Source organism: Carassius carassius, chromosome 14 (assembly GCF_963082965.1).
Source record: "Carassius carassius chromosome 14, fCarCar2.1, whole genome shotgun sequence".
Lineage (NCBI taxonomy): Eukaryota > Metazoa > Chordata > Actinopteri > Cypriniformes > Cyprinidae > Carassius > Carassius carassius.
Window position 1 is genome coordinate 17,545,771 of NC_081768.1, and position 21,946 is coordinate 17,567,716.

General features: G+C 37.6%; 2 protein-coding genes across 5 annotated transcripts in view; one reads left to right on the top strand and one right to left on the bottom strand.

Moving 5' to 3' along the window:
* LOC132157225 (RAC-gamma serine/threonine-protein kinase) overlaps window positions 1-10,283 on the top strand; it is a 106,667-nt gene extending 96,384 nt beyond the window's left edge. The window contains exons 12-15 of the mRNA XM_059566476.1: window positions 58-272; window positions 449-536; window positions 4,147-4,249; window positions 5,961-10,283. Coding sequence (XP_059422459.1) covers window positions 58-272; window positions 449-536; window positions 4,147-4,249; window positions 5,961-6,046 — 492 coding nt within the window. The 3' untranslated portion in view covers window positions 6,047-10,283. The remainder of the gene's footprint in view (window positions 1-57; window positions 273-448; window positions 537-4,146; window positions 4,250-5,960) is intronic.
* Window positions 4,166-21,946, bottom strand: part of sdccag8 (SHH signaling and ciliogenesis regulator sdccag8) — a 59,382-nt gene continuing 41,601 nt past the window's right edge. Inside the window, exons 17-18 of one of the 4 annotated variants that reach the window (XM_059566474.1) lie at window positions 15,813-15,939; window positions 4,166-4,290 (exon numbers count right to left, since the gene is read on the bottom strand). In XM_059566474.1, coding sequence (XP_059422457.1) covers window positions 4,267-4,290; window positions 15,813-15,939 — 151 coding nt within the window. In that variant the 3' untranslated portion in view covers window positions 4,166-4,266. The other 3 variants (XM_059566473.1, XM_059566472.1, XM_059566475.1) reach the window with 3 other exon arrangements.

Sequence of the window (21,946 nt, forward strand, 5' to 3'; positions counted from 1 at the left end):
TTGTTGATCATGAATGTTTTCCTACAGGAGTGTTTGTATGTGTGTGTGTGTTCTCAGGTGCTGGAGGACAATGATTACGGCCGTGCGGTGGACTGGTGGGGTCTTGGTGTGGTCATGTATGAGATGATGTGTGGCCGACTGCCTTTCTACAATCAGGACCATGAGAAGCTTTTTGAGCTCATCCTAATGGAGGACATCAAGTTCCCCAGGACGCTCTCTGCTGATGCCAAGTCCCTACTGTCAGGCCTGCTCATCAAAGATCCCAATAAAAGGTCGGTTAAAACAATATTGATCTGTATGGTCTATGTTCTTAATACATTTCAATTGGTCTTTCTTTATTTCACATCTGTTACAGCACTGTATTTAGATAGGAACAAACTGTTATAAGATCATAAGTTGTTTTGTGACTACAGTAAATACATGTCACTTCCGTTTGTTTTCTGGTCAGACTCGGTGGAGGTCCGGATGATGCTAAAGAAATTATGAGGCATAGTTTCTTTGCTGGAATTGACTGGCAGGATGTCTATGATAAAAAGGTAATTCTGTCCTGCCTTCACCACTACATATGAAGATCCACTCATATATTTTTATATGTTGAACTGGGCTGTTTCCCAAAAGCATCATAAGCCTAAGTAGATTGTAGATCCATTGTCACCAAAGGTCTCTGTGATCAACTTAGCTTACAATGCTTTTGAGAATCACACCCCTTGATATTAAAGTCCAACAGAGTTTTTTTTCCTAGGCTTGATTGTGTTCATGGGGTGCAGTCTAACATTTGTTAATGCTTTGTTAAAAAACCCCAACATAAGTTACCTTTATTCCACAATGCTCTGTCCCTTCTTTGAGAAACGTGCTGTTCATTTCCTGCTTTTATGAAGCCCCTCCCTTGTAAATAGGCGATGGAATCTGATTGGTTAGCTGGCCCAGTGTGTTGTGATTGGTTAAACCGCCTCTAGAGCCTGTCTAAATGTCCCGCCCTCACCTCAGCGGCATGTGCTCCGGTTGTACTCGCATATCAGTTTGAGCCCGATTGAGAAGTAGAGGATTTTATTGAAGAGGATCGTGCAGAACCTGTGCAAGCACGGCTTTTAATTGTAGCCTATGTTTTTTGTATGTTGTTGTCTCATACTTTTAGATACACTATTATTTGTAAATGCTACTGCTTACTCTAGCTTTTTATATACGGCGTGTCTAGAGCATTTTCAGTGGGGGGGCCATGCTGGGGCACTGCCTCTGAATGGGGTGGCCGCCAGTGACAAAAAAAAAAGAAGCTAAATTCCACAGTATATTAGGTAAATTCTATTGATTTTATTATTTTTGTTAACTTGAATAAAGTTACTTGTAAACAAATGCAGTAATAAAGCACATTTTTGATGAATTTAGTTTTTTTGTCATCCCTGTATATATCCATTAAGTTACATTTGAGAATAAATTATTTTTTTATTTTTTTATTTGAAAGAAACTCCCTATATCTTTACTTCTTTTCATGGCTTGGCACTGCTCTCTTCCCTGCCTTCAAAAGAAACACTTATGTGTGTCTGTTATTCTCAATCTCAAAAAAAAAATCAAATTGTGAATGAAATGCACAGAATGCATCCATGTCACGTGTAAATGACTTCGTTAGGCCTGACAATTTAACTTACTATCTAACTGACTTTCTCATGCATTAACAAGTAACGTGTCACCAGACAATTATTATTACGGAACATTCTGTGCATATTGTCATTGGTGCAATCTTGCTATGTGGTCACTGTCACAAAATAAACTGATAGAAAATATGCAAATCACCATGACTGTTTATTGTTTGATAGGGCCCAGCGTATTTTACTTTTATTGTGTTTTATTAAACGTTGACTGAACATTCCATTGAAATCAACCACGACCAACGCGAGCAGAGCCTGCAGGGGGAAAAACATTGATCTGAGAAAACCATGCAAACATATTAAACATAAAGGTTACCTACCAGTTCTTTGTTTGGTGTCTTGTGATGTGTCGTTCTTGAACGATTCGAATCTTTAATGTGACTAGGGAAGAACGAGTCCTCTCTATGACGGCGACATCACTTTGAATTTATTTATTTTATTTTTTTTTTCAGTGGATTCTAATCTTCAAAAATTACCTTGTTGTATGATTTATGTCTTTTGAGTTCACCCTTCAGATTTAAACTATAGAACTGTAGTGTTACTCGTTTAGGATTCAAAATGTTATTTGTTTTTAATTTATGTCATTATGTCCTTTTTGAGCAAGCATCTTATACATATATTAGACCAATTTAAGCAAATATTATACCAGCAAACTCAAAATTGGATTAAAAATTAAACTAGGCTATAAATACTTGGATTATTATATAGCCTAGTGTTTATTTACTGATAGACAGTCAAAAAGACAAATTAATCAATATTTTATTTATAACAAGGTTTTATTTATTTATAAAATAATAACACACCACAGATCCTCAAGAAACAAAAACACAGACAGAAATGTCAGAAATAGCGTATGTGTCTGTCACGTGATTAAGGAATGATTTGAACCCGAAGACTTGTCAGACAAGAGGTGAGTTAATCACAGACTGAAGACCCAGGTAAAGAATTAATTAATCTTTTCTGTATCTTATAGCATTTTAGTTTTGTATTGTTTGTAGTGTGATCAACGTTTGCGTAAGTACTAGATGTGTTGGGGAAGTAACATGTAACAATTTTTAATTACATTTTGCTAAAATGAACGAAATGACTCGAAAAAAGATTTGTTCATTTTGCTGAACGCGACTCAAAAGTCCAAGTCGGTATAATGATCCGAACTTCCCATCACTAGTGTCTCGACTTCCCACACTTGATAAAGTAAAAGTCCAAGTCCGCCACGAGCGTTGTTTCTCTGACGACGGTGCACTTTGAATCGCGAACTTCTGTAGAGTCTATAAAATGATTGGCCATAAAATGAACCAATCACAAGACATCTTATAGGGGGGGCACCTGGGGTGGCCAATCGAATTTCAGGGGTGGGCGGTGCCCGCCCCTGAATATAGTATGGCTAACTGCACGCGCATCCTTGTTTAACGCTTCTCAAAGCTATGTGAAAATAAGTGTATAATTGTAACAGTTCATTGTTGGATCTGAGCTGAATGAGAGAGATAGAGAAATGCAGAATGTGTGCAGAGCAGGGGGACATGAGGAACAGTATTAAGAAGCGCTGCTTTTGAACACTGATTTTGAAACATGTGAATCCATTAGAATCATTAGAAGACAGAATCACGATTCATATATGAATAGATTTTTACGTGCACCCCTAGTTTTCTCTTCCTCTTCTCTAAAGCAGCGCAGCATGGCCCCACCCCCTTTGCTGCCTTTTCCCAAGGGCGGGGTTTGTGATCACAAACCCGGGAGGTAACTTGTTGTAGTCCCTACAAGCCATTTTTTGTAGGCATTAAACTGCCAGAATTGTAAAAGAATATATCTCCATTTGCATTGAACTTTCACCTTCGTAACTTTGCAGATATTGTTTATGCTCAAATAGCAACATTACAAACTAAGTAATGTTAAAAAAGGGAAATCACAATGAACCACCCCTTTAAAACAGAAGTTTTTTTAAAACTATGACTTTTTCTTGTAATTACGACAGTTTTTTGTAATTGTGACTTAATGTTTCACAACTTCACCTTTATATCATCATTTGATTTTCCAGGTCAGAAACAGGCTTTCATAGATAACAAAAGTGGCATTTAACTCTATTTCAACCTCTTTATGTGTGGATGAAGCATCATTGAAAAGCCAAAGTTTATTAGTCACCGATGCCATTGTAGAAAAGTCAGACATAATTTTTCACCATTTTAATTGATTTTTTAAAGTGCCATTCACTTCTGTTTTGGTAAAACTTTTTTACTGAGGCAAAACAACTTTAATTAAAATTTGAGTAAAACTTTGAAATTGCAGACACCCAAAATACTTTTAATGGTACATGTTAAGACAGAGGTTGTGTGTGACTCGATGCACTAATAGGTCACTGTCACAAATATAGCACAATGGTTGGCAGAGGAGGCGCGGTTCAGAGGCGTTAGATCGAGCCCTCCAGCTTGCCATACGATATGCAGTGTCAGATCTGCACAAACAGGTGTTCTGTGTTTTTTTTCATCCCCCTCTCTTCCTTCCTCAGCTGATACCTCCCTTCAAGCCTCAGGTGTCGTCAGAGACAGATACCAGATATTTCGATGAAGAGTTCACAGCTCAGACGATTACAATAACCCCTCCTGAAAAATGTGAGTTTGTCTGTTGTTTATCTCTGCATACATTGACAATTCTGTAATGACACAAAAGTGTATTCAAGAAAACATGCATGATGTTGTGCTGACTTAATTATCTTCTCAGTCATAAGGCATATGCTGTATACTAGATCATTTTTTTGGCACAAATCTCAATCTCCTGAAACTATAGGTGATACTTTTTTTGATAACACACAGTTGTTAAGAAAGTTTGTGAAAATGTTGCCCAGTTATATCCATGAATTATTCTTGAAGTGTCAATTAATTTTCATCTCACATAAATAGAGCCAGACAGAATCTTTAGACTAATATATATTTAATATATATTTAAGGATGTTAAAATGTTTCAAACAGAGTTACTGCAATCTAAAGCATTTTCATAGTAACCAAAAGCATTTTTAAAGTCATACAATTTTATCAGTCTGAGATTTCTGCAATCTGCAATATTTCATAGTTCCATATATCTCACATATCACAGTTCCACAAAAATATTAAGCAGCAGTTATTTCAACATTAATGATAATAAGGAATAGGGCTGGACGATTAATCGAAAAGTAATCGAAACCGAAATTCAGAACCTCTTACGACGTAATTTTCCCATGTCGGTTATTTCGTTTTTTTAATCCTGTACAACACGCAGTGATGGCGTGTGAGCGGTGAGCCTTGCATCTTCACTAAACTTTGTCAGTTGTATTTGTTTTATGGTTTGGACGTTCAAGCGATTAGACGATCGGATGTGTATTATTGTATCGAGCTACCATGTTCGCGCAGCTGGATTGTGGCACGAACACTCATATAAACAGTAGCTGTGAAGATCGCGCGCACACAGGAACACAGAAACTAGTTGTCAGCGCTGTCCTGTGATTTATGTAATTTTTTTACATTATTACTAATTTTCCTGTATTTGTAATCAAATAAATGAGACTTTCAGATAACATAAATAATCTTACCGACCCCAGACATATTAACGGTAGTATATACTTGACCTAATTATACGTAAACAAAGCCATATAAAACCAACATGAATAATAAATACATTTCTGTATATTTGTTATGCTTTTTCCAGTCCCTACCTAGAAGATTAGCAACAGTGTTGAATTTCTCACATTTGTACACTACATGACTGTGGACCAAAGACTCAAATCTTAAAAAAAAAAAAATTCCATCTGAACCTTGTCATTTTCTGAAATATCTTTTTTTTTTTTACTGACTAAATGTCATTGTAATAGAGGTAAACTTATTTTTCCAAAAGCGACCTTGACTGTGCACACATTTATTAAATGATCTGCTAATGTAAAATATCTGAATGCTAAATTAAACCGGTTTGGTGAGTGTGAGGTGAAACAAGGCAGTAATATTTTCAATATCAATGCCAGAGCCCATAGAAGGTCTTGTCGATATTTGAAGTGTGGGACCAATTAAATCTGGTCTTCATAGCCCTTTTAATAAAAGTAACAACCTTGACTTCGCCTGCAAACTGTTAAGTCTTCCGCAGACTCCATTTTCAACAGCTTGTTTCCTGTAAGTGTGTGGGTGCCAGTTTTTTGCCATATTGCAAGCTTTTTTGTGACCTGATTGGAAGTGTAAAAGTGCCTCAGATAAAGTTTTCTTCGTGGCTAGCTGCAGAAAACATTTTCTTTGAATGAGCCTGGTTGAAACTGAAAATCTAGCTGTCCCTGACCGATTGCTCCTCTGCTCCTCTCCTCAGTCGATGAAGATGGGATGGATTGCATGGACAACGAGCGACGGCCACACTTCCCCCAGTTCTCCTACTCCGCCAGCGGGAGAGAGTGAGCGCCACGCAGCCGACACTGCCTCATCCTCATCAAGGTTACCACTGGAACAAATTAGGTCTTCAGCTTCTTACAGCCCCGGCCCATTTGACCCTTCATCGTCCATCTTGGTTCTTTCATTTGTTTAGCTAGACCAAGGGACACTTCTGATTTAGGGTGATGGGAGTTTGCACGTTGGGTCGGCTCGAGGTCCAGCCCACTCAAACCTCTTCACAGCTCCAGCCCAAAGGTTGGGTCAGGATGGGAGAACTTTTACTTTTTGTCTTCATTGTGTTTCTCTCTTTGATTTGAGATGTTGCTCCACATTCCTTATTCAGTGGGAACTAGTATCAAGGACAATGATAAATACATATAACTGCATGGCTACAGATTCACATGGGTTTTGCGATTCCGGGTACAGGTAGTAGAACTACTCAAAACCGCTCCAGTGTCAGCTGCTTCGGTTGTTACTGTTTTTAAGGTTCACCTTCTGTCAAAACTGCCATAAACGGTTTACTAAGGCTTCACAGAGGACGTCTGTGTTCAGGACTAGCTTTACCCCTCAGCGATCCACAACTCAGTATTCCTCCGTGCAAAGCCCTGTGAACCTGACCTATGCAGCGCTAAACTCTCACTAAAACTAGCCAGTAGAAATACTCACTCAATTCACTGAAGGCTTTATTTCTTACATATCGTTCCCTGGGAAAAATGGTGCGTTAGACTGATGTGGAGTGTTTTATGCAGCGATACACAACTGTGATGTACAGTTGATGATCAGTTTAAATTCCCCCAAAGCCCAAACTGTTTTTGAACAGTTGTGAGAAAGCCTTTCCACTCAACGCTCAATAGTGCAATCATAGTGTAACAATAACCACAACAAAAAAGCCAGCATTAATTGAACGAATTGCACTTTTTTATTTTATTAGAAAATGTGATTGAGAAAAAGTATTTAAGCTAATTTTTTTTCTTTTTGTTTGTTTGTCCTTGCATTTATTAAGAGTGGCTTCTGAGTCTCTCTTTTTTATTGAATAAATGCACCTAAAAAGGCTTAAGAATGTATAATGGGTCCCTGCAACGGCCTTAATTTGTTTTTATTTATTTATTTTCTTTTTACCGTATGTCACTGTAGTGTTGTTCTCTTTTTATCTTCCTCAACATTGTGAGCAGTCTGAGTGCTGTTGAAATGTGTTGCTTGTCTTTCCACCAATGAAAGGGCTGTAAAAGACCGTACTGATTCGTTCAGATGGGTCACTGTATGTTAACAGAGCAGGACACTGTGCTTTGCTTGACCTTTTAATGCACATTTAAATAAGACAGCAGATTCTCGTTGTCGTTTGGAGGCATTTAATCATTTTGCTTGAGAAGTCAAATGCTATTTTCAAACACTTTTGAGTGCTATTGTGCTTCGCTACATAGAATATCATGTTCACTTTCCTTCCTAAAATATGCCAATCAGATATTAGCTTAAAAATCCTTTGATAAACATTGACATACTAGGATGTCTATATGAATCATGAGCAAAAAAATGTTTCTTGTGGTTACAGACTGAGGGTTTACTTGGATGAAGTTTGATGGGATAGTTGAGAAAACCTGGTGAGTTGAAATGGACAGTGTTTTTTAAATGGGATCAAAGAGAAATATCTGAATAATTGAGTAATAATTTGATATATGCAGTACATTTCCAGTGTTTGGCAATAAAACCTGCTATTTGTCTGTGGTGTCTGCTTTGAGTGTAAAGATGGCTCTTGTGCATGCTTTTGTTGTCCATTTAATATGAGCAGGAAAGGCAAAATCTTTCATTTGTTTTGACTTGGCACTTTTTGAAGAAATTTGGCCCGAGGTATGAGGTTGGGATGAGAATATGGGACATTAGTGGAGAGGGAAGTGATATAAGAGGAAGGAGCGAGTCTGGATGGTGTGTATTTGTGACCCTGGACCACAAAATCAGCTTAAGTGTCGAAATTGAGATTTATACAGCATCTGGAAGCTGAATAAATAAGCTTCCCATTGATGTATGGTTTATTAGGATTGGACAATATTTGGGCAAGATGCAACTATTTGAAAATCTGGAATCGGAGGGTGCAAAAAAATCATCTTTCAATTTGTCCAAATGAATTATTAGCAATGCATATTACTAATCAAAAATTAAGTTTGGATATATTTACAGTAGGAAATGTACTAAATATATTAATGGAACATGATCTTTACTTAATATCCTAATGATTTTTGGCATAAAAGAAAAATCAATCATTTTGACCCATACAATGTTTTTTTTTAGCTATTGCTAAAAATATACCCCAGCGACTTAAGACTGGTTTTGTGGTCCAGGGTCACATATGAAATGTGACGCAGAACAAGGTCTGTTAGAGTGGGATGTCTGAACTGGGATTTCTTGCATGTTTGTTAAAGACTGACATGGATTTGATGACGGCTGGTTAAGGATGATTCAGAAAGTTTCTGTCCACCTCCCTCATGCCAAACTGAGCTTTCCGCCGAAATGCCTGCGTTGATTGTGAGCATTGTTAATTGTCCAATGGTGTAATGTGAGATGCTGTAGCATGGTACTGTTGCTCTGTTGCCAGATTTGATTTCAGTCGAGCTTGAGGATCTTCTTGCATTCAAACTATGTCCAACCCAATAATGTTTTCTGACAGCACAGCCGTGGTACTGCGGGAAGATTCGCTGTTTGTGTCATTCTCTGTCTTCCAACTTGCACGTTTTCTTTTAGATCATTCCTCGTCTTTTTTCCCCATTCCTTTTTCTTGTTTTATTTATTTATTGCTTTTGAGAGAAAGCGAGACAAAAGTTCAAGAATAACCTGATTTAATGGGCTTACACTGCTGACTGTTTTGTTTTTTTGGTGTTCGATTTTGTGTGTTTTATTACTTTTTTATTTATCAGTAAATAATTTGAATATTTTTCAATTATTTGTGTCACTTTCTGGTTAGGTAACATTTACAAGTTCAATTTATATTGACTAGGGAGATGGGAGCACTCGTTTTGTATTGTATTTTTTTTTTTTTTTGCTGTTTTGTTTTTGCTTTTTGACTTCAGATTTGTGATTGTACTTAGGATTATTTAATCATACTGTGATGCTGTTCATCCATTTCATTAACTTTAATATGCACTTGTGAGGGACCAAAGGGTTTTCCTCAAGACGTGGAGAGGCAGAGAACGGTGATGTTCATTGGGGCAGTACCTTACACGTGATGATAGTTTATTTAAACAGCAGAGGGGCCTTTGGCTTTGGCCAAATCAATCATACACTTTTGTAACTCCATATTTTAACACTTGGCTTTGTATCTGCCTGTAGTAGCACTTTCATACCCATTTCTTTTTTTGTAGCTCAGAAGGGTCCCTTTTAACGGAGAAAAAAAAAGAATAAAGGAAAATAAAACAAGGAAAAAATAAAACTTGAAAGCACACATTCGGCCCTCATGGACCTCATGCTACTTTACTTTCCTGAGTGATTGTGCTCTGTTATATGTAACAGTGTGGATGCGGATAAACCTGAAATGCTGCCAGGAGACAAGCTTTGCCTGGTGACACAGACAGACTAACATTTCCCAAGATTCCCCTAATGCTCTAGTGTTGTAGAAAAGTCAAGCTGTACTGTTGTCACCACTTCAGAGTTTCAGAGGACAATAAAAACACACGTAAGCCCAACCTATAGTCATTATTCCCTGAATACTGAACTAGTGTGAGGAAGGGACCCACGGAGACATGGGCGGCACGGGCTCCATCCCTCCTAAGCGCACATCTGTGTGCACACTGCTGCTACTGTTTGTACTGTCTACAACAGACTTTCTCTATATCGCGCTCCTGGTAGTGTATTATGAATGAGCATGAATTGTAAAGTATTAATTAAAAAAAAAAAAAAAAAAAAATCTTAAGAAAAAAAAAACATTTTATGCCCATGTAGCTTTAGAGTTTGTGACATTTCTTGACCTTGCTAGCTCTGTCATTAGATCCATGTTAAGAACTAGTCATGTGGTTAAGATTTTTACATGGAAGGGATTAACAGAAAAACAATTATAAAGAACTGTATTACCATTCATCATATTAAAAAACAACAACAAAACAAAGTTTATTTCTTTGAATACAGTATAGGGGCCCACGCAGATGCGGAAAGCTTATCTGCAAGAAACTGTTTTTGTACACTGTACATCCTAGTATTTTTACACATAAATGTATATGATAGGGATGCACATTATTTTCCTTCTTACAGACAGCTTAAATAAAGCACTATGTCAATCTGCTTTGGCTTGAGTTGTGTCTCTGACTTATTTGCTCCAAACTAAACATTGATGATTAATCATAACACCTCAGAAACTGCTGATGGATTTACAACCTGTATAGAAATCAAACATTCAGAGCTTAGGAAATCATTTACAGATTTTAAGTAAAGGTTGCAGAAAGTAAAAATACACTTCATTAAATCTATCCCCATCACACAAGATTTTTTTTTTTAATGCCAGGGACAGATTTAATTAACTGTGTTATTTAATGTCATATCATTATTGTGTTATTATAATTTAGTGTTATTATAATTTAGTGTGTGTATATGTATATATAATTATTTAATATAGTGCTGCACGATTAATCGCATCGCAATCGCAATCGCGATGTCAGCCCTTTGCGATTATATGACGGCAAAATGTTGCGATAAAATAAATAAGTGTGTGTGAAGACAAACTTTCTGAGAACAGTTTGCCGATTTTCCTTGCCGAAATCTGATCTGACAGTCTCAGTAAAGGCGTGTTGCGTCTCGTGCCGTGTCGCGTGCGTGGTCACTTGTGTGTGTGTGTGTGTGTGTGTGTGTGTGTGCGCGCGCACTGCGCAGCGCGAAAATACCAGAGAGAAGATGGATGCCGAGGAGATCAGCACTGATCTGGTACCTAAAAATTACTCTACCTCTGTTATATGGCGGTATTTTGGATTTCGGATTACTGACACTGAGCAGAGAGAGGTACTGTGCAAGATTTGCAAAATCAAAGTTGCTACATCACGAGGCAATACGACAAATTTATTTCAGCACCTGAAACATCACAGAGAAAAATATGAGGAATGCATGACGGTGAAAGAGACAACCGAAGGAAACAAGGCACAAGCTGTTCCCCGAACAAAACAAAACAAAATTACAGATGTGTTTGCAAGCATCACGCCATATGATAAGTCTTCGGCTAGACATAAAGAAATCACTGACTCCATAACGCACTGTTTGGCAAAAGACATGATGCCCATACATGCCGTTAATAAAGTGGGGTTTCAGAAAATGATCCACACACTGGACAAGAGGTACCAACTGCCCTCTCGAAACTATTTCTCTCAAATAGCGATCCCTAAACTTTATAACTCGCGCCGTGACGAAGTTCAAAAGGAAATGGCTACAGTGACGTTCTTTTCAACCACTACGGACCTGTGGTCAAGCAGGACAAGTGAACCGTATATTAGCTTGACTGTACACTTTGTCGACGAGGAGTTTGAATTGAAAAGCCGCTGCCTGCAAACATCGTATTTCCCCGCCGACCACACAGGAGAAAACATAGCCTTGGGCTTGAGAGAGGCACTGGCTGCGTGGGACCTCTGCGAGGAGCGTCAGGTCGCCATAACAACAGACAACGGCACTAACATGGTCAAAGCAGTGGAGCTTAATCAGTGGACTAGAATCCAGTGTTTTGGTCATAGACTTCATTTGGCCATTGGTAAGTTAAATTGCTTTCATATTTCGTTATATTACACTAAAGCAAATATTTTAAACTACTGTACTTTTATAAGCAAATAACTTTGGGTTAGGGGCAGTTGTACCATTGATTTAATGAAATAAAATTACTTGAAATACAATGTAAAATTCTGTGTGTCACAAAAGATGGCCCATTTCATTTAGGGCTATTAATTAGCATTAAACATAACTCTGTAAAAGATGGATGATTGTAAAGAACAAATCTGCCATTGCCATTTTTGCCTACTACTCCAATATAATTAATTAGGCCTAGAGTTGTGACATGATTTAGTACAAATATTAACTGTGTGTGTGTGCTCTTGTTTTTGTGATATGAGGATACAAATTGTGTATAATAACATGCGTATTACACTGGTATTACAATTTAAGGTGTTCAAATAGCTTAAAAAACATAAAAAACTATGTTTTATTAAAAATGTAAAAATGCAGCATGTCTCCTGTGATGGGTAGGTTTAGGGAAAGGGGCAGTGTGTGTGTGTGTGTGTGTGTGTGTGTGTGTGTGTGTGTGTGTGTGTGTGTGTGTGTGTGTTTTATGCTATTCATATGAACTGGGCATGGAATCAGAACGTGAATATTAAACGTTTTTGCAATGTGTAGTGAGTAAATGTTTTTCATCTATCATTCACAGAAAATGCTCTGAAAAAGAATGCACAATGCATTAACAGAGCTACTGGGATATGCAGGAAGATTGTGGGCCACTTCTCCCATAGTTGGAAGAAAAGAGTGGCCTTGAGGGAAGCACAACGAGAGCTCAACCTCCCAGAGCATGCCATGGTGACAGACTGCGCAACACGATGGGGTTCCTCTCAGAAAATGATAGAAAGAGTCCTGGAGCAGCAAAGTGCATTGTCCAAGGTTCTCTCTGCAGACCGCAAAGTGCGACACCTACTCCCTTCTTGGCAGGACCTGGAGGTCTTGGAATCTGTAAACAAGGCACTCAGCCCTCTACAGGACTTCACGGATGCCTTATCGGGTGAAAGTTATGTGAGCATATCTTGTGTGAAACCTGCGCTGCATCTTCTGAACACCTCAGTGCTGGCTGAAGACGAAGCAGACACTGAGCTGACCAAGTCACTGAAATCCAACATTCTTAGCTACCTCAACAGCAAATATGAAGGCATTCAGGACTTGCTAAACTTCACCACTTTCCTAGACCCAAGGTTCAGAACACAACACATCTCCGAAGAAGAGACCCAGACCTTAAAGGAACGAGCCATATCCGAGTTGATCGTGAGTGAAACTACAGAGTTTACTGGTAAAAAATTATTCAATGTAACAAATTTCTAAAACATGTGCATTGTTTATTGTTTCAGGAAATTCACGGCCAGCAGTATGTAGCCCAAAGCCCTGCAGTGATGGAGAATAGCAAAGATGTGGAAAGTCCACCTGCTGCTAAAGCCAAGAAGAAAACTCTGGCCAGTTTCTTTAAGGAAACCACATGCACAGCACCAAGAGCACCACTGTCCACATTCGATTCCATGGCACAGTTAAGAGAAGCAGTGGCCTCTGAAATCAATGTTTACATTTACATGCCATGTGTAGACCATGGAGAAGATCCACTGAAATGGTGGAAGACACACAAAGTCAGCTTCCCTAGGCTATGCAAACTAGCACAGAAATATCTGGGCATACAAGCAACAAGCTCTGCATCAGAGAGAGCTTTTAGTGCTAGTGGCAATGTTGTGTCAAATCATCGCTCCTGTCTGAAACCAGAGAAAGTCGATATGCTTGTGTTTTTGTCAAAGAACCTCTAATGCGATAAGATTAGCCTAACTGTTTAGAAAGAGGATTTGGAAGTACCTGTTGGTCATTTAAGATTTAGTGGTTTGGGTTTTCAACCGTGTATACAGAGAGTATATGTTACATCCTGAGTAAATGTCCATCCATGTTTGTTTGGACAAAAATGTTAAAAAAATCTTATTTTTGTGAAAATGTGTATGTTTTTATTTGTCTTATTTATTTAGCTTTACTTTTGAGAAAATAAGTTTACATAAATGCAAATGTTCATTTTTTTATTTATTTTGAAAACATTTCTAGTTTTACAAATACACATTTTAGCATTATCACTAATCTGTGTGTGCATTTTCCTTTAAAACCCATCAAGTTGACTCATGATACAATTTATTATAATCGCAATCGCATATCGCAATATTGACCTCAATAATCGCAATATGACATTTTCCCCAAATCGTGCAGCCCTAAATTTAATATTTTATAGAATTTACCCATTTTATTTTATTTTATTTTTTTCTTTTTTATGAAAGGGATATCTATAGAGAGAGAAAAAAACAGAGAGATTATTAAAACAGAGTGTTTTATTTTTTTATATCTTTGATTAAATAAATAGAAAAAGATATATAACTTATTAAAAACACAAGACAAAGGAATTTTCATTCACCATTCAATCATGCCCAGTTATGAAGCCACATTTCCTCGTATGCTTTTAATTGACTATTTCTTTCAAATAAGTAAACTGTGACTTTTGACTCCTCTCATTGCATTTCATTGTGTGGTTATATGGAATATCACAGTGATGGGTTCTCTCTTCATGACTGATCACATGACCTCACATGGCCAGCGTGTCCGTTCTCTTCTCAACATGCACCTGAGGAGAAAGTGACACACACAGGACAACCATAATGGAGCCTCAGAAAGAAACCCAGCACCACCATGTTGACAAGTACTGTAAACTACTCTAATCATCTCAACAGAAGAGGAATGAACCACACTTCTGTCTTCTGTCTCATACAACGCTTTCATTTATTTCAAACAGCCTAGTATAATTCCTAATTGGCCATGTATAATGAGCAGTGAGCACGAGCAGGACGCAGTCTGAGCGGTCAGCATGTGGGTGTTCTTACACAAATGCTCAGAGGGAGAGTCTGAATTACTAAGTCGCTCTAATAACAAAACAACAGCATGGTAGTATTAACAGAGCCGAAAGCGGCGGAGCTTTGCGGAGCATCACTCCATTTGCAATAATCTCCAACGAATGTCAGCATTCGGCGATTCGCTGTCTGTTGCTGACGTGCCTCTAGCAGCAATCTGGATGAGCATCTGTGGGTGCCTAGTCTAGCGTGATGTGCAGCCATGGCTACCAGCTGCTGTGCTGCTTGTGTGCTCTACTCTCTCTCTCTCTCTCTATGGATGCAGGTCACATTTTACTACAAAATGGAAAGATTCAGAAGTAATTATATTAAGCATAAATAAAATAGAACCCATTTTATCATCACTATATCTTTTAGGGATTTTTTTAATGACAAATTAAGCACATTTTACCCCAAAATTCTTATCACAACAATGCACCCAGATATTTTACTTTCTCATTATTCTGGATGGGGATTATGATTAGACTATCACTGTATATATATAAGAGATCAGAGAAAAATTATTTAATGCATTACAATTCTCTCTTCAATGCATCCGAAGCTTTGTTTTGAAGCTAAAATTCTTGACATATAACTGTTTTGATTTATCATTGATTTATAATTATTTTATAAAATAGTTTATGAATATACAAGTAATTTTCAAATAAATTTGATATTCAAAGTGAGTTAACTCATGAATTAATAAGAAAGAAAAAATGTAGATCCAGAATGTTTTATTGGAATCTTTGAACTGGATTGTGATTCCCAGAATTGGATTGGATCGAGAGGTGCCTATACATACATATATACATAATTTTTTTGTATATGATATTTTTTATATAATATTTTTTATATTCTAGCTTTCATGTTATTTTCTAAGCTTTAGAACCGAAAGTGGATATTCAAGTCATAAAACGAATAGATTTGAACCTGAATCCGTCACATGAGCTCAGCCTGTCAGAAATGTATGGGCTGGCTCTGGCCTACAATTAAAATTAATTAAAATATATTCATAATGATTTATTTGAGAGTAAAATAAACTTTTCTTTTTTTTCATTACACTGATGAGATGTTAATACTTCCATCTTTGAAGTAGGTAAAGCACTTTAAAGGCAATCATGAGGTATGATGATAAAGAGCAAGCTGAGGTGTGAGTTCAGTGTGTAACAGAGACTGACCTGGGCTTGCAGGTGGTGCATGTCGTGAGCGAGCTGCTGGCGCTCCTGCATGAGCTGCTTCTGTCGGCTGAGGAGCTGCAGCACTTGCTGGGAACTGGCCTGACAGTGCTGGTCCAGCTGCTGCAGTCTGACAACACACACACACACACACACACACACACACACACAGAGATGAAAGGCACTGTACTAGACTGAGGTTTGACTGAGTTTCATAAATACTCTCTTGGCCTTTATGTTTTTCAGCAGCATGTTCTGAATTTTGGGATGTTTGTCGAAATGACAGAATTGCTCAGAATTTTTGTGTATTAATAGCTCATTTTCACAAAGTGAACATTTAACAGATTATCATTATCTGAAAGGGACAGTGCACCCCCAAATTTAAATTCTGCCATGATTTACAGTCAGTTTAGTTAGTTATTATGTAAATGAAAACATGAGATTTTTTTAAAGCATAAAAAAACTATGTCGAGGCTTCTTTTTCATTTATAGGAAGTGACCAGTTATGAAGCCACATTTCCTCGTATGTTTTTTATTGACTCTTTCCTTAAAATAAGGAAACTGTGACTTTTGACTCCTCTCATTGCATTTCATTGTGTGGTTATATGGAATATCACAGTGATGGGTTCTCTCTTCATGACTGATCACATGACCTCACATGGCCAGCGTGTCCGATAAATAGGTACTGAAGCCATTAATCTTCTTAAAAGACCATAAAACTAAACTCTGCCCCCATTTGCCATTGGCTGGAGAAACAGATAGTCCCGCCCACTCTCAAACCATTGTTCGAATCACTGTTTCGGTGTCAAGCTTTCAAACAATTGTCTTTACAATGACATGCCCTGTATAAAAGTCCAAGATATTGTCATTTTCACAACTCACAACTTTTACTGAGTTATAGAGTCAATAGAAAGTCTTTTGAAAATATATATATATATTTTTTCAGCTAAAGAATAATTAAGTTGTTAAACCACAGAACAATTCATATTTTCATTCATGTTGGAAATTAAATATGGTGCTACCTTCACAAATGTCTATTATAATATAAAAATACATCTAATTTATTATCTGTCCTATGTTGAATATAGGGTAAGCAACATAAAAAAAGTGCATTTTTCAGAAAGTCAAAGCACTTCTGTACAGGATTCTAATAGGAATGAATGCATGTGTTGAAAAAGGGCCTCCTGCTTCTCCTGTTGACTGGAGCCAGAGGCATTTTCAAGCCTTTCTTTTCTCTCTGTCTGGTGTGACAGTAGATGTTTCTTCGTCATTCACCTCTGATTCCTTAAATCCCATCTTATTTGGGAGTGTGAGCAGAATAGTTTGTGTGACTGCTTGTTCCTGTCCTCAGGCCTCAGTCAAGTGCTGTTGTTCTTTTGTCTCCCACGCCCTCATCCTCATTTCTTTTCTTTTCTCTGCTGGCCTTCCTGGTGTGAGCTGGACAGGGCTGATCACAGGGCTGTGGTGGGCATCCTGTCCCATGCCCGGGCCCGGGCCCTGCTGTGTATGGAGCTGGCGCCACTGCTGCCGCCCACCTCCAGAGTCTGGCAGCACTTTGACACTGGCCCTAACCTCCTCCACACACTACTTAGCTCCAAATGTTCGTCTGTATTAGTGCACCCATCCAAACCTTTATCTACCATTTCTGCTGTTCGTCAGGTCTTTCACAAAGTATCATTCATCTGCTGTTGTTTACCAAATAGAAAGAAATGGAAGAATAAGAGAAACTTCCAAAGTGAGAGCTGCAAGAACATGTCCATCATTTAGGTGCCATCTGCTTTTTAGACACAGGGTTTATTTTTCTTCTCGAAATACATGAGGTTTATTGTTTGAGACTGATTTAATATTAGTAAAAAAACAATCATTAGTATGCTGAAACACAGACTCTAATCACTCAAAGTAAATATGTATAAACGGTGTTCAGACACATGTATGACTTATGAGTTACTGTATATGAAATGAGTTGTACGCTGTATGTGTCTGCTAATACAGGGAGATTATAGATCCAAATACATGGATTTACAGCCCTCTCACCACAAAAGTAAATGATTAAAATCCATTTTAATAATGACAAATTAACAATTGCATGGAAAAATAAATTGCTATTATTATTAGTTGCTATATTATTATCAATTGTTAACTTTGTACAATCATCATAATAGCAACAGCGGTAATAATAATACTTCATTTTTACTTTATTTTACTTAATTTATTAAATAATTAATAATACCATGTACAAAATAATCACATTCATAGTCTATGAAACCTTTTTTTGTAAGATATCTATCTACACTACCGATCAAAAGGTTGTTTTTTGAAAAACATGAATACTTTTATTAATACATTAAATTGATCAAAATTTAAAGACATTTATAATGTTAGTTTTATTTCTATTTTAAATGCTTTTCTTTTGCAAAATGTACACATTCAATTAGAGTTATTAATAATTGTTAGAATAATTGTTATTGTTAATTTTGTACAATCATTATAATAGCAACAGCAGTAATAATAATTCATTTATTAAAAAATTATAATTATGTACAAAATGATCACATACACAGGCCATGAAACAACTGTTTGTAAGCCGATCAAAATAAGGTTGGATTTTTTGAAAACCTTTAATAATTTTATTCATGCATTAAATAGTGAAAGTAAAGATATTTATAATGTTAAAAAAGAATTAGATTTTAAATAAATGCTGTTCTTTTGTACTTTCTATTTTTCAAAGAATCCTTAAACTATCACAGTTTACATAAAGATATTAAACACACCTGTTTTCAATACTGATAATAAAAGAAATGTTTTTTAACGTCCGGTTCAGAATATTAGAATGATTTCTGAAGGATCATTTGACACTGAAGACTGGAATAACATTTGCTTTGCCATCACAGAAATAAATTAGATTTTAAAATACATAAAAAAAAGGGTTTATTTTGAGTGTCAGTATGTTGCATGAGTAGAATCGGCTCTGTGGCCTCAGTAAAGTCTGGCAGGCAGTGTAATGTCAGGCATCCTGAAGCAGTTAAAGCAGGTTGTGTAATTCCCTCACCTCACACACAAGCCATCTGCAGCACCTCTGCACCTCTGGAGACACATGCTGCATTAACCTATTATACAATCACACCGCCCTTAATCAGCAATATGTCAAACAGCTCTCAATCTCCCCATATTTATCTACTCTACAGCCATTCAGGGACAAGTCTCAAATCCTTCCAATGTGCATGACCTGTGCACTTGTTCAGAGCAGTGTTAGTTTGTGTTTGACTCCCACAAACTGTCCCAAAGAAGGAAAAAAAAAGGAGAGAAAACTCCTGTAGTCATCTCTGAAGCTGGACTCACAACGGGAGTCTGATTAAATTAGAAGGCTGTCCAGCAGCTAAGGCTGCAAATCCAATAACCTCCCTCCATTTACTGGCACGCAACTTAATTAGGTTTTTAATACAGCTTAGTGCATGGAGCTGGGCTGAGCTGGCCCGGCCTGGACACTGCTGCCTCTGCCCGCTACTGAGAGAGCTGGAGAGGGGTTTTAAGGCAGAGTAGAGCTTCCCTGCTGACCCTGGTGAAAGGACACCATCTGCTGGCTCCCAGGCTAACTGAAGCCAGCGCAACACACAGACACTGCTAACCCCACAGCTGAAGAGAGAAAGGAGGACTCAGGTAACCGTACTGGTCATTTACATGTTTAGAAAACACAAAAAAATGACACTTAGAGAATACTGGGCTTTACTTTTTAAAAGCAATTATTGGTAACACTTAAGTACAATGACCAATTCTCATTATTTACTTGTTGTTTATTAACATGACTGTTATCATATTGGCTGTTTAGTAGTACTTATAAAGCACCTATTCTGCATGACCATATTTTACATCCCTGCTCCAATACCTAAACTTAGCAAATACCCTACTAACTAATAGTAAGCAGCAAATCAGTTTATTGAGACAAAAGACAATGGTTTGTTAATAGCGAGAATTGGACCTTAAAATAATCTGATTCACTGGGGGTAAGAGATTACAAACAGTTCACAAGTAACACTTATAACCAGTCCAGCAATTAAAACAAATATGAATGTGCTTTTCAAATTGTTAAAAAAATTCCTAAATATCATGAGGTTCTCAAACTGAGGACCACTGGTGGTCTGTAAGCTAACTTTAACTTTGATCATCATTCAAAAGTTTGTGCTCACCAAGTCTGCATTTATTTGATCAACAATAGAGTATAAAAACAGCAATAAAAATAATATAAAAATGTATAAATTAAATTATAAATTAAATAAAATTTAACTTCAATATGTCCTTGCTGAATAAAAGTATTACAAAATCATTTGAATGAGGGCACTTTTAACTGTGTTATCATTATTTTATTATGAAGTGCGTTTGTGTCTGTCTCACTTCAGCAACATAAAACACAGTTATGTGTATAGTTATGTGAATAATAAAAATACATATTTTTATGGATTCCAAACTTTTGTGTGTGTGTGTGTGTGTGAATTATCTGCAGGTGATCGCTGCTCTGTGAGTTAGTATAATAAACAGTGCGAGAGCGCGAGTGGCCTGCAGTGCTGCCACCTGTACAGCGAGTCTGGATGCTGATGGACTGAAGTTCCTCACTCATGTGGCCTGCTGTGGCCTCAGGGTATGTGATTTATATGAGCGATGTTCAGTGCTTAGCATCTGTTTAGCATTGGCCAAATGAATTGGCAAGAAGCAGAGAATACACTCTCAGCTCTTGTGAATACACAAAACAACACCCCCCTGCCCCCCCCCCCCCCCCAAAAACAGCTGACATACAGACTGAAAAATGTGGTGTAGCAATCAAAATAAAAATTTTAGAAATTTACATTAAATGAACGTAACAAATCATTTTAGCCTAAATGATTTACATTTCACGTGTGAAATAAACATGAAATTCTACACAAATAAAACCATTTATCTTTTTTAGGATATTCTAATGACAACAGGGCTCACAAAAACCGCAACAATAGCAGTTGCATAGTACAGCATATCAAAACAAATGAGGCAGGTTTAGTTCCTTCCATGCACAAACAAACCAATAGAAAAAGATCTCAACAAATGGAATGACAAATCACTAAATCCAGTGAATTTACGGGGCTCCCGTCGGCAGCATGCTGTGGATAGTGGCGGGAGCGGGTACGCGAGGCTTGGAGGAAGGATAAGCGGTATAGTATATATGCAGTCTGTCTTGGCTTGCCTAGTTAAAACAGGCCTGTCAGCGGCAGCGAGGATGCAGTCCCTCACTCCTCTGCCAGGACCAGACAGCTCGACTGACCACAGGCCTTAACCTGTTAGATGAGCCAATCTCTATTGTTGCACATAATCTCTGCTTCATCTATTTGTGATTTTTACTTGGAGAACTGAGTTTGGACCATGTGTAGATATGACTTTGTACGTACAAACATCACACAATGTTATTGACGTCAATAAAAAGTTTTGATCCACTAGACTACAACTATAATCTGCTCTTAAGTGATGCACACATTTACATTAGGCTATACAACATATGCGATGTCAGGTCTCTATAAAGTTTGTTACCAGCATTAGCTTTAACTGCAAACAGTGAAAGGAGCTAAGTGAGCACTATTTGATGTTATAAATGAGGTCTTGGTGCTGGATAGGGAGCGCTTGGATGCACCACGTAGCGTTTTACAGTTTGCATGCCTTGGGATGTGCCCAGCACCCGCGTAAGCAGGAGCAGTAGAGCCACTGCTCCACAAGGCTCTGTCAGCAGGCCACGGAGCTGTTGCCCCCGGCAGTGTGGGCCAGCTGGCCCACGAAGGGTAGACGAAAGAGGGAAATTAGGGTGGAGAGGCTCCCTGCTGCCCCCTAGCTGAATAATGAAGAGTGAGAGTGTGCGTGATGTTTCAGCATGATTTTTAATGTTAAGAGCCACTCGGCATTCTCATCAATTTTTGGCCAAGCAATCACTTACTGATTATCAAGGAATCCATAATCACTGAGCCCAGAAACTTATGTATGCTTCTGAAAATGCCGTAAAAATATATTCTATATTTATTTTTTTTGTATTGAATTTTCTGTTGTGTTACCTGTATTTTGAAATATGCTTAGTGCATAATTTATAATGTATACAGTAGTGGTGTGTTTTAGGATTGTCTCTCTAA